Raw genomic sequence first — 11,804 nt, 5'->3', positions numbered from 1 at the left:
GCATAACCATTCAGTAAAACTGGTATGTTTCATACTGCTACTTGTATGGTACTTAAAGTAGGCACATTTTTTTTATTCAGTATCATTTACCATAATCTTCTTAGTATCACAATTTAAATAAACATTAACATGTTAAACAGTTCTTTACCAGATGTTTTGAATCTTTGGTATGCACTTTTGGGAAAACTCTTGGGAGAGAATTGTGTTGTTTCTGCAACCATTTTGTCCAGTTTGCTAAGATAAGTGCTTCAGTTCTTGCCCTCTTGTCAACACTACCTGCAAGCTTCAGTGACCAAGAGACCTGAACTAATTATGTTGTTTATAAAGAAATATTTTATTGTATCTAATTGGTGCCATGGACCTTGAACCCACATTCATGCTTAGTTCTTCATTTTGAAAGGATATACATGGTACAGACTTTACTACTAATTACATAATGCTGTGGAGGAAACTCTTTTTAATCTATTTATCCTGGTTCATGTTTTGTTTTCCACAGGACCCTTTGGATGGCTGGGAAGGCCCTGCATTTCAATTGCAGAGCGTCCAGGATGTCGAATCAGTAACCAATTAACCATTCAAGTTATTTTACCACTCGAAGGTCACAAGATGTGGAGATATATTCTTGTAGAACTTAATGTGCTGTAAGTTTTCTTTCCCACTGTCATAGAAGTTGTTAAGGGAAGAAGATGAGGTCTAGGTATTTATATTATTACAAGTAATGTTCATAAAGTGATTAAATCTGGCTATATCAGTTCAACATGTGCCCAGCTCACATATTTCAACAATGCCTTGATTGAAGTAGTTTCAAAATATCAATCAAGACTTTGGTTTCCAGATAACGTTGGACAGCTTATGATTTTTGTATAATAGAGGAGAGGCCGATTCCTCAAATGAACTACACTACAAAGGCCTCTATGTTTAGAGTTAAATGGACAAAACCCCTGTCCATATGCATTGCAACATGACAAGGTTAAAGCGTTTGCAGTTCCAAGTTTCACAACACCCATCGCCTGAAATACAGAGCTAAGTCTTCTAAACATACACTCCAGACTGACAACAGACTATTACCAAACAGAAGCCTGAATGCAACAAAGCAACATCAGGGACACACTAAAAAAAACACACTTTTCAGTTGAGCCAACGCTCAGCTTGGTGTCCATTTTCTGTGACTATACCTTGCCACCGATTTTCTTCAGAACAGGTACCTCTTGTCAATGAGCCATTCCTCAACCGAGCTAGTTGAGAGCAGGCAGGGAAAATTTTCTCGGCGAAAAAAAATGAGAAAACCGATAAATACCTTTATCGGTGTTTCCTGTTTTTTTTTCTTGTCCAAAATTTTCAGACATTTTGAATTCATGCCCAAAAGATACAGCCTGGCAAAAAACAGCGCACCCCACTTCGTCCTAGTTCATATGTCTTCTCATTTCTATGCATTGTGATGTCTTATTTTTCATGTTAGATTGTTTGGAGATAATCTAGATTATTTTGTGTACAGATTGTGAGATTTTTTTCTTTTCTAAATTTTGTCCAAAAGAAAAATGGTAAACCCGATGAATTTTTGAAAAATTCGATAAACGTGTTTATCGGCGACCTCTGGTTTTCCCCCTTACCGATAAGGTAAACCCGGAGAGCAGAGCAGGTACCTCTTTCGTTGAGCCATTTCTCCCCAAGCCCTCCGAGCTCACTGGGTAGGAGACACAGCAGCAGATCCTGCATCACCAAGCACCAGATATCCGTTTCTAATCTTTCTGTACAGTACTGTAGCCTCTGGCCTTTCCCTCTTGTTAATACAACAGGCAGCTCTCCTGCTGGTTCCGTTTTTTTTTTAAAAAAAAAGCATCAGACATCCATTGTATTCTCCCAGGCCTTGAAACTGTGCCCTATAGCTTTGGCAGTTCCTGAATCTGTACAACCAATGAAGAAATGGAGCAAGAAAACTGGCCGTCAGTTAGCATACTCTGGGTTGTGTTCTGCCACTTTCGATGAGTGTCAAATCTGCATGATCAATGCATGCCAAATTTGTCATAGTGCATAACTTTATGTGACTGTAATGAGCACATATTTTCGTAACAGCATCAATATTTCACCTTTGTATAGGAATACCTATATCTGATGTTTCTTCTTTTACTTTTGCGCATCTATGCTTGAACTTGAACCTAGTATTCACCTTCTTGGAGACAGAACTATGCAGTTCCACAACTATTTTGTACAATGTTCCACATGGTTCCGTTGACTGGTGTGTACTTGACGGTATGTCAGTACTTCAGTTCTTGACCTCTTTCCTACATCATCCTACCTTCAAGCTTGAGTGGACCTTGAATTCACATGTTCAGATGCTTGGTTCTTCATTTAATGGAAGTATATATTGGCCTTTGTTTGCTGCTTCTTAATATAATACTATGAAGACTCTTTCCAGTATAGTATTTCTTTTGGTCCAGGTTTTGTATTCACACAGGACCCTTTGCAATTCTGCAAGTCTAGGATCCTCATCATTGGTTAACTTTGAAATAGTTTGCTGAAGATCTTAGAAGACTAGTAGGTTATCTGAAATGTATGTCTTGTATGCAAAGATTGCTCACCTAGAATAATATAAATATATGCTATCTCAGTTGTATTCTCAGATATTGTTTTTGAAAGTTATTCTCAGATATTGTTAATGCGCTGAGAAAAAGGTATCACTGTTATAACTTTTGTTTTACTGGTCTTGTCATTCTTCAATCCAGTGAGTCTTCAGCCGGCCTGACATAAATGAAAATATGTTAAATCCATTGTGAAATGTGATGAACGTTAGAAGACAGCAGCAAGTACATGCCATCATATTTTAATGTTACTATAGTGAGTTATATGATACTTTAAAGGAGCACAATATTTTTGTTACAATGCCAAGTTACTACTACTCGCACCTTGTTTCAATTTGAATATCTTTATGTCATGCGTATGCAGTATATTTTCGGATTTTCCCCTCATGTCTGTGGTTGTCCGTTGTCAGCTTGTTGCAACGCAAAGTGAGAGATCTGGTTGCTTATATGATTTGATAGATAATTTGTTTCCAAGGTGATTTGAACTGAATATATGATGAAATCATGTTCTCATGCCCAAGGTGGCATTGCACACAGATTTCTACATTGCCTGGATGGGTGTATTTTTCCAAATTACGATGGTAGCTCCTGCAGTCCTGGGCTGCTGTGTTTCAAAGAAAAGCAAGTATGCTGGACCTTTCAGTAGGCTCACTGTTTGTTCCTGTTATGCTCAGGTATTCAAGTGCCGGCAAAAACAAGCTCTTTTTTATATGGCAGTAGATGCAGTGGTTGGCGACGATTCCATCCTATTTTGGACAGACAGGTGGTTTAATGGTGGAACACCGGCTGAATTAGCCCCCAATTCAAAGCTGTACCAAAAGGGGCGAGAAAGTCGGCAGTAGCTCAAGCACAACAGAATAGAGGGTGGGTTCGTGACATCCGAGGTTCTTTATCAGTTCAGGTGTTGATGGAGTATCTACAGCAGGGCGTATCTGATCAGTTAAGTCAGTCAGGTTCTTATAGCAGCAAAACAACATATGCAGCCTGCTTTGTCAGCTCCATCAGATTTCCACCTTGGAGGCGAATCTGGAAGAGCTGGGCTCCTTTATGCTGCAAGTTCTTCCTTTGGTTTGCCATCAAGCAACGCATTTGGACTGCTGATCGCCTTGCCAAGCAGGGCCTGCCTCACCATGCTGCTTGCCCGCTTTGAACAGGAAACAGCCCAGCATCTCCTTCTCAGCTGTGTTCACCTGGCAATGCTGGTCGCTAATCTCTCAGCACCTGAATATGGTCATTGACAGGCCTGCCACCTCGACGACCAGTTTTTCAGCATGGTGGAGCACGACTATCAAATCTGTGCCTAAAGATCGTCGCAAGTGTCTGAACTCCCTCGTCATCCTAGTCACATGGGAGGTCTAGAAGCACCGCAATGCTTGTGTGTTCGAGGATGCTCAACCAAGTGTTCAGTCGCCCCAGATAGTGTCTCGTGAGTGTGCTCTTTGGTGCCTGGCAGGAGCATCCAAGCTTAAAAGAGTTCCTCAATAGGTCGCTGCCCCTGGCAATTCTTTCCACTACTACAGAACAGACCTTTGATCCAGAGTTTTTATCCCGACTGTTTTTTGACCCGGGACTAAAGGCGGCATTTGTCCCGGGTCCAATGACTAGCCGAGCGGGCAGGGAGACAGAAGCCTTTGGTCCTAGTTGGAGCCACCAACCGGAACAAAAAGATACTCTTTTGTCCCGGTTGATGGCTACACCCGGAACCAAAAGCCTCTCGGCCCATTAGTCCCAGTTGAGACAATTTGTCCCGGGTGGAGGCTAGCACCGGGACTAAAAGGTGCACTGCTTCTTTTCTTTTTCGTGCCCACCTCCCATTCTCATCTCTCTCTAGATCTCTCCCGAGTTCTCATCTCTCCCTTATCCTCTTGCCTCTTCTCCCTCTCTTCCTCTAGCGACCAGCGAAGCATCAGCAGCGGCACGGGGGCCGGACCCGTGCTGGGGCAGAGCTGCGGCAAACCGTGCTGGACGGCGTGCGGTGCGCAGCGACGTGGGGCCGCGGCGAGCCCGGACGGCTTGTGGTGCGCGGCGGCGTGGGGCCGCGGCGAGCCGTACGCGGCGGCGCCCTCCGCCGGGCGCGCAGCCAAGCGCAGGCCGCGGCGAGCCGTACGCGCTGTCGCCCTCCGCCAGGCGCAGGCCGCCGTGGCCCGGCCAGCCGCTGACGCGAGCCCAACGCGGGCGGGGCCGGCTCGGTCTCGGCGCGGATGGTCGCAACAGCAGCAGCGGATGGTCGTGGGCCGGAGCGGCATGTTTTGGCCGGCCGGCGGCAGCAGCAGCTCGGCTCGGCGCGTGGACGACAGGCCCGGCGGTGAGAAGCTACAACTGAGATGAGTTCGTGTTTGTGAATGATTCGTTTGTGAGTGTGTTGTGAATTAGATGTTGTACTGTGAATCAAATCGAATTCATGTGTTGTGAATCAATTGTTGTATAATGAATCAAATTGAACTCATGTTGATGTGAATCCTTTGGTTGTATGTTGCTCTTGATTTGATTGCATCTCTATGGCCGGGGTGGAATTGAAGCTCAAGAACTAGAACCTGCAGGTGTCAGCGACGAGAGGGGGAGGGGGAGGCGGTGGGAGCGGGGGTGGAAGCTGAGTTTTTTTTAATTCAAAAAATTAGATGGTTCCCGGTTCCATATCTGTCAGAACAAAAGGGTAGGTGCATTTGTCCCGGCTAGGGAATCCCGGTTGAAAAACCGAGACTAATGCTAGTTAGGAACCGGGACAAATGAATGATTTTGTAGTAGTGTTCGTAAGAGTCGACCTAGTGGTGTGAGTTGTACTAAGTACAGGGCTGTACACATTCCTTTCTTCTATCTTAAACGAAATGTTGCGCAGTTCTCCTACGCAGTTCGAGAAATAAAAATGTAGGATATGCTACATAAATGGCAACATAGCTTTAGCCCCAAGTTTTGAATTGCAACCATGTTTTATTTTCTCCTGCTTTAGTAACAGGGTTGATGCAGAACTGTATCTCAGCAGTGTCAATTGCTTGTTTATGTTATTTTCTTTGAGGCCCCGTTGCGCGCTTCTGCTTCTGTTATGAGGCATAGACTCAAATAGTTTCTGATGAACACAGCGTAGAGTGACTATCTTTTACATGGTTTCCATTTTCCATTTTCGTTGTTTTTTTCCTTATCCGCTGCGCATCATTTCCCAAGATAACGTCATACCATTATGTTCATCTATTTTTTAAAGAAAGCTCATGTTCATGTTTTTCACTTTCATCCTATGGGTGTGTTTAGTTGGTGAAAAAGTTTGGGTTTTGACACTGTAGCATATTTCGTTGTTACTTGAAAAATAATGTCCAATCATGAACTAATTAGGCTTAAAAGATTCATCTCGTAGTAATTAGTTAGATTGTGTAATTAATTTATTTTTTCAACTACATTTAATGCTTCATGTATGTGTTCAAAGATTCGATGTGACGAGTACTATGCAAAATTTTTTGAAAACTAAATGGAGCCTATGTTCTTTCTGTTTAATACACGACCGAGTTGATGCAGCTGAGAACGGCGAGGTTAACCAGCTCAAGGCGCCGCGGTGTTGCTCTAAACAAGTCACCCTACCGGAGAGGGACGAGAACCAGACAGCTTTCTCGGGGTCCAAGAGCTAGGAGGAGCATCATGCAGTCGAGGATTTCTTTTTTTCTTTGAATCTCGAAGCCTGCGTCAGCGTGACATGAACCGTGCATTAAAGATGTGTTTAGTTGGTGAAAAAAGTTTAGATTTTAGTAATGTAGTATATTTTTATTGTTACTTGACAAATAATATCTAATTATAGACTAAAGGCCGGGGGCCAGCCAACAATGCAAGCCGGGCCGGCGGCCGGTGCGGAGGAGATAGAGGTCTTGTTTAGTTCCCACCCCGTAAACGCAAAAAAGTCGTAAACGCAAAATTTTACGAATGAATCTTGCTAATTTGAAGTATTAAATGAAATCTATTTACAAAACTTTTTGCATGGTTGGGCTGTAAATCGCGAGATGAATCTAATGAGCCTACTTAATCCATAATTTGCAACAGTGATGCTACAGTAACCATGGATTAATTATGGATTAATTAGCATCATTAGATTCGTCTCGCGATTTACAACCCATCTATGCAAAAAGTTTTGTAAATAGACTTCATTTAGTACTTCAAATTGGCAAGACTCTCACGCAAAATTTTTTTGCGTTTACATGTAAAACGAACTAAACAGGCCAGAGTTCGGTCGTGGTGTGACCAAGGTTCACCTAACCGGTGGGAACCGGTCCGGTTTGACCTGTTACCGGTCAAACCGTACCGGCACCGGTCAAACCGTACCGGCCCGGTTAGTGAACCGGCCGGTATCAAACCGGCCATAATTCAAAATTCAAATTTGAATTTAAAAAAATGAAAAAATCCCAGAAAATCCCTAAAAATACTACACGGTCTGAAGAATCTAATGATGTAAAACTTTCTCAAAAATTTGTTCATTTAGCCTAGTTTGAGGAATTTTAAAGTAAATTCAAAAAAGAAAAAGAAAAAAAAGAAGGCCCGTTAAGGCCCATGGCGGTCTGCATGCTTAGATAGGGTTCTTTGTGACCCGGGGGGGTAGCACCCCAGAATACCTCCCTATCCGGCCGCAGCCGGTGTCTGTCCGCCACCCCGCCGTCCCCAGGAGGCGACCGGCGCCCGCGGCCGGTTAGCCGCGCTCCGTGCCCGGTTGGCCGCCCGGTTAGGCTGGCTTACCGGTGCACCCCCGGATCCGGTGCGTACCGGTGCCCGTGGCCGGCTTACCGGCCGGTAAGAGCGGTTTACCGGTCGGTGTCGCCGGTTACTGACCCGACCGGGAGAGATGGTATGAGCTCCAAATTTTTGAGTAGGATGCTTGGTTAGGGCATATTTAGGTGTATGATTTAGAATATTAGATGATTTGTTTTAGGATTTAGGTTACATTTAGGTGTATGGCTGAAAAGTTATAGGTTTTAGGTAAGATTTAGGTGTACTAATTTAGGATTTAGGTAAGATTTAGGTGTAGGATTTAGGATTCTATTTATCTGATTGAGATGTTTTTGTTGTCCATTTATGCAGGTAGAAAATGTCTGGGAGAGATAGAGATGTTGTATGGGAACATGATGAAAATCTTTATCCCAGATGGCGATGCAACTATTGTCGTACGCAGAAAGGAGGAGGTGGTGCAATAAGATTGAAGCAACATTTAGCTCACCGCGGGGCGGAGGTGGTCCATTGCAGGAATGTGCCACCTGATGTGCGGGACTTCTTTCAGCGTGAGTTGGATAGGGCAAAGAAGGCAACTGCTGACCGGGCACGAGAGAGGTTGAGATGGGAGAAGGCTGTAGCGGAGGGAAACTATCCCGGTGATGAAGAAGATGAGGAGGCTCAAGTGCAGCGTGCCATGGATCTATCGAGAGCGGAAGCAGAGTTCTGACGGGGGGTTGAACAGAGAGGAGGTGCATATGAGCGTGGAGGGGGTAGTTGTTCGATGAGGGGGAATGTTATGCAGAGGATGTTTCGAAGGTCCACTTCGCAGAGGGAGAGTCCTGTGGTGGAGGACTATAACTTGGCAGCTGGTGGGAGAAGAGGAATGACGCAACCAAGGATTGATACAGGCTCCTGGACGCAGAAGGGTAAGAACGCAAAGGAAGCTATTGGTAAAGCTTGGTCAACGTTTTTCCATATTGCAGGAGTACCTGGAAGACAGGCTGACAGTCCATACTTTATCAGCGCGGTCAGGGAGACACAGAAGTGGGGTAAGTTTTCTTTCATTGCAATGATACATATGAGCTTACATTCTTGTATCTCATGATTTTCATATAGTTGCAGGTGAAGGTATCGCATCACCCACTGGATGGGATATTGATGGCAAGTACCTTGATCAGAATGAGCAAGACTTGAAGACGAGGTACGTAAAGTTTCAGAAAGACTGGCTCTTATTTGGCATCACATTGATGTGTGATTCATGGACTGGTCCGACGAGGATGAGTGTCATCAACTTTTTGATATATTGCAATGGGGTCATGTGGTTCCATAAGTCTATTGATGCGACTGGAAGAATCCAAGATGCTGCATATTTGTTCAAGGTAGTCCCTAAACATGTTCCATTCACATTGTGTATGTTTTGTCATGTCACTTACTAAACAATCTGTCTTCCATTGCAGGAGATTCGAAAGGTGGTGGAAGAGATTGGACCGGAGAATGTCGTGCACGTAGTCACCGACAACGGCTCGAACTACAAAAAAGCATGCAAGGAACTACTAAGTGACGTGTATGATCACATAGCTTGGACACCTTGTCTAGCACACACCGTCAATTTGATGTTGAAGGATATAGCTCGAAGGCCTGAACATGGTGTTATCATCAAGCAGTGTAAGCGAATTTCAAATTGGTTACACAATCATGGTCAGTTGAATACAATGATGAGGAACGCTGTAAGGATCACCGGGGTGTCCGACCCTAGAGGGGGAGGGGGTGAATAGGGTCGCTAATCGCTTTTCTATCCTAGGGCTCAAACTACTTGCATAAGATAAACCTAACACGTCCTACACATGCTAGTTATGACTAAGGTTTATCTATGCAACTCTCTACTTACCCCTAAAAACTTGCAACCTATAGCCAATCCTAATCAAACTAACTAGGAAAGTAAAGGCACACAAGAAAGAGTAAATGCGGAAACATAATAAGGTAAGTAAAGAGGTAAGTGCAAGAGGGATGCAAACTCCCGAGTAGACACGGTCATGTAACGTGGTTCGGCACAAACGCCTACGTCCACGGGACACCGAGGCTCTTCCGATCACCGTCTTGCACTACGCCACCAAGGCGATGCCGGCAAGCAAAGGCAAGTGCACACAAGACACCGAGTCTAGTGCACCGCCACCGTCTCTCTCGGTCACCCGGCTGAAATCCACTACGGAGCTTCTCCACCAAGGAGGGGGCCTCCTCTTCCCCCGCACAAAGTGTCGTTGCCACTCCACACCAAGACGGAGGGTCACACGACGGATCACAAGTTGCTTGCCGCAGCAAGACTTCTCTCAAGGGAGCTCTCGCAAGAACTAATCCCTAAACAAGCACTAAGCACTCTCACAAGTGTGCTTAAGCCTATATGATGTACAATGAAGCTCTATGGTGGTTGGAGATGTTCTTGGGTGTGTTTGGGATGTTCAGCAACTCCAGCACACTTCAAATGGCCGGGGTGAGGTGTATATATAGGCCACCAAGTCTTGTAGCCGTTGCTCCAACGGTCAGCTGAAAATCTGCTACCACCGGAAGAACCGATGCCTCTTGGTGGGGTAGCGTCGGTTCATCCGGTCACTCACAACATGAAGTAGCCGTTGAAGTCCTGACAGCTGACGCAGAGACCACCGGTTGAACCGATGCAATGCACCGATGCCTCACCGGTTCAACCGGTGCTGAAAGAATCTTCTCCTGGATGCTGACGTCATTACACCGGTGGTATGCACCGATGCACCGTCAGTTGAACCGGTGCTGAAGAAACTTCTTCTGGGCACTTGACATCGTCTCTGGTACAAAGGACGGCCATTGCACCGATGCCCTAATTTGGACCGTCGGTTCAACCGGTGCCTATAGGCTGACTTGGCTTCGATTCCCTTCTGCACCAAAGTATCAAGGCGTCGGTTCTTCCGACTACCATCGGATGCTCCGATGCCCTGGCGTCGGTTCTTCCGGTGCTCCTGAATCGAAGAGCTTTCAGGGCGCTGCCCTGAGACCCACGAGGGGCGGCTCCCCCTCGACCCCCGTCCGCTAACCGGGTAGCGGAACCCCCGTAGGGGCAGTCCATCGGGCCTTGCTACGCCTATCTTCTCTTTCTCTTTGTCATCACTTGAACCTAAAAGCCTGAGAATGATCATCTTAACAATCATATTAGTCCAAGTGTTGTGTTGTCATTCGATCACCCAAATCACTCGAAATGGCATCAATGGTGCCATGTTCGTTACAAACGCAATCGGTGGTGAGTTGGTCAAGTGGAATGCCACTCGATTTGGAACCAACTACATGTTCCCAGAGAGCATCTATCGAAAACGTGATCATTTCATGCAGTGGATGGCATCTACTGAGTTCCAACACAACAAATGGGCGAATACCGAAGAAGGTAGATATACTCATGCAAGTTTTTCAAGTATGGAGTGGTGGGATGCATTGAAATATATCATCGACACGGTTCAACCAATATACAAGTTCCTTCGCTTCGCTGATCAGGACAAGAAGCCGAACATGTGCGAAGTTGTGATGGCCTACCAGACTATGAAACAGGAGCTACAGTCTTTCTTTGGAACAAATGTTTCCACACTGAAAGAGTATGTTGAGGTGGTGGACGAGAGGTTGGGTGACGTGTTCATAGGCACTTATGTGGGTCCAGGTAAGCACGTATGTTCGTCTATTTTTAAACTCTATTGACATAATGCTTATTTGAAGTGATTTATATTTTGCAGCTGCTGTCCTAAATCCGAGGTATGCATATACGATGGATCCAACTCAACAAATGTTTCATGGACTCAAAGATACATTTCATCGCATGACGGATCTCGAGGGCGCCGTCCAGGCATTGCAGGAGTTTGACGTGTTTCGGCAGAAAGTTGGCGAGTATAGCAGTGAAATGGCAATGCGGATGGCGATGGACCCAAAGACATCCTCATGTAAGAGTTATTCCATATGAAATTGTTGTTTTCTCTATTCGAATATATTCCTTACATACTCGGTTGCACATGCAGCGTCCTGGTGGATGATGTTCGGATCAAGTACTCCAAAACTGCAGTACCTTGCCATGAGGCTTGTTTCACAATGTTGTTCGTCCAGTGGATGCGAGCGGAACTGGAGTACTTTTGCCTTGCTGCATACAAAAGTTCGCAATCGGTTGTCGCACAAGAAACTTAATAAACTTGTCTATGTCAACTACAACCTTCGTCTCCGACTTGAGGAGGTCTCCGGCCCACTGATGCGTGAAGAAGGTGATTTCATTGACCAGCTAGCCCATCTTTCTTTCTATGATGAGAATAATCTGGTGTGGGAATGGATGGAATATGATAGATCTAACCGGGCTCCAGTTCTGGACGAGGATGATGATGACGGCGACATCCCTCTCCCGTCCCATATTGTCAGAGATCAAATAAACGTGTCAGATCTACGTGAGACTACGGGGAATGATTCCATCAGCGATTGGGCACGTCAAAATATAGGTGACACTCATCTAGGGAAGAGAAAGTTGCAGAAGGGGCCTAAGAAGGGTGACTC

General features: G+C 45.2%; 1 protein-coding gene across 1 annotated transcript; it reads left to right on the top strand.

Moving 5' to 3' along the window:
* Positions 1–10,539: 10,539 nt before the first annotated feature.
* Positions 10,540–11,229, top strand: LOC120681091. The gene is made up of 2 exons (XM_039962635.1): positions 10,540–10,932; positions 11,006–11,229. The coding sequence occupies exons 1-2, from the start codon at positions 10,569–10,571 to the stop codon at positions 11,227–11,229; spliced, it is 588 nt and encodes a 195-aa protein (XP_039818569.1). The 5' UTR covers positions 10,540–10,568.
* Positions 11,230–11,804: the final 575 nt, after the last annotated feature.

This window comes from Panicum virgatum, chromosome 7N (assembly GCF_016808335.1).
Source record: "Panicum virgatum strain AP13 chromosome 7N, P.virgatum_v5, whole genome shotgun sequence".
In the NCBI taxonomy this organism is placed as follows: domain Eukaryota; kingdom Viridiplantae; phylum Streptophyta; class Magnoliopsida; order Poales; family Poaceae; genus Panicum; species Panicum virgatum.
This window is presented reverse-complemented; position numbering and strand designations above follow the sequence as displayed.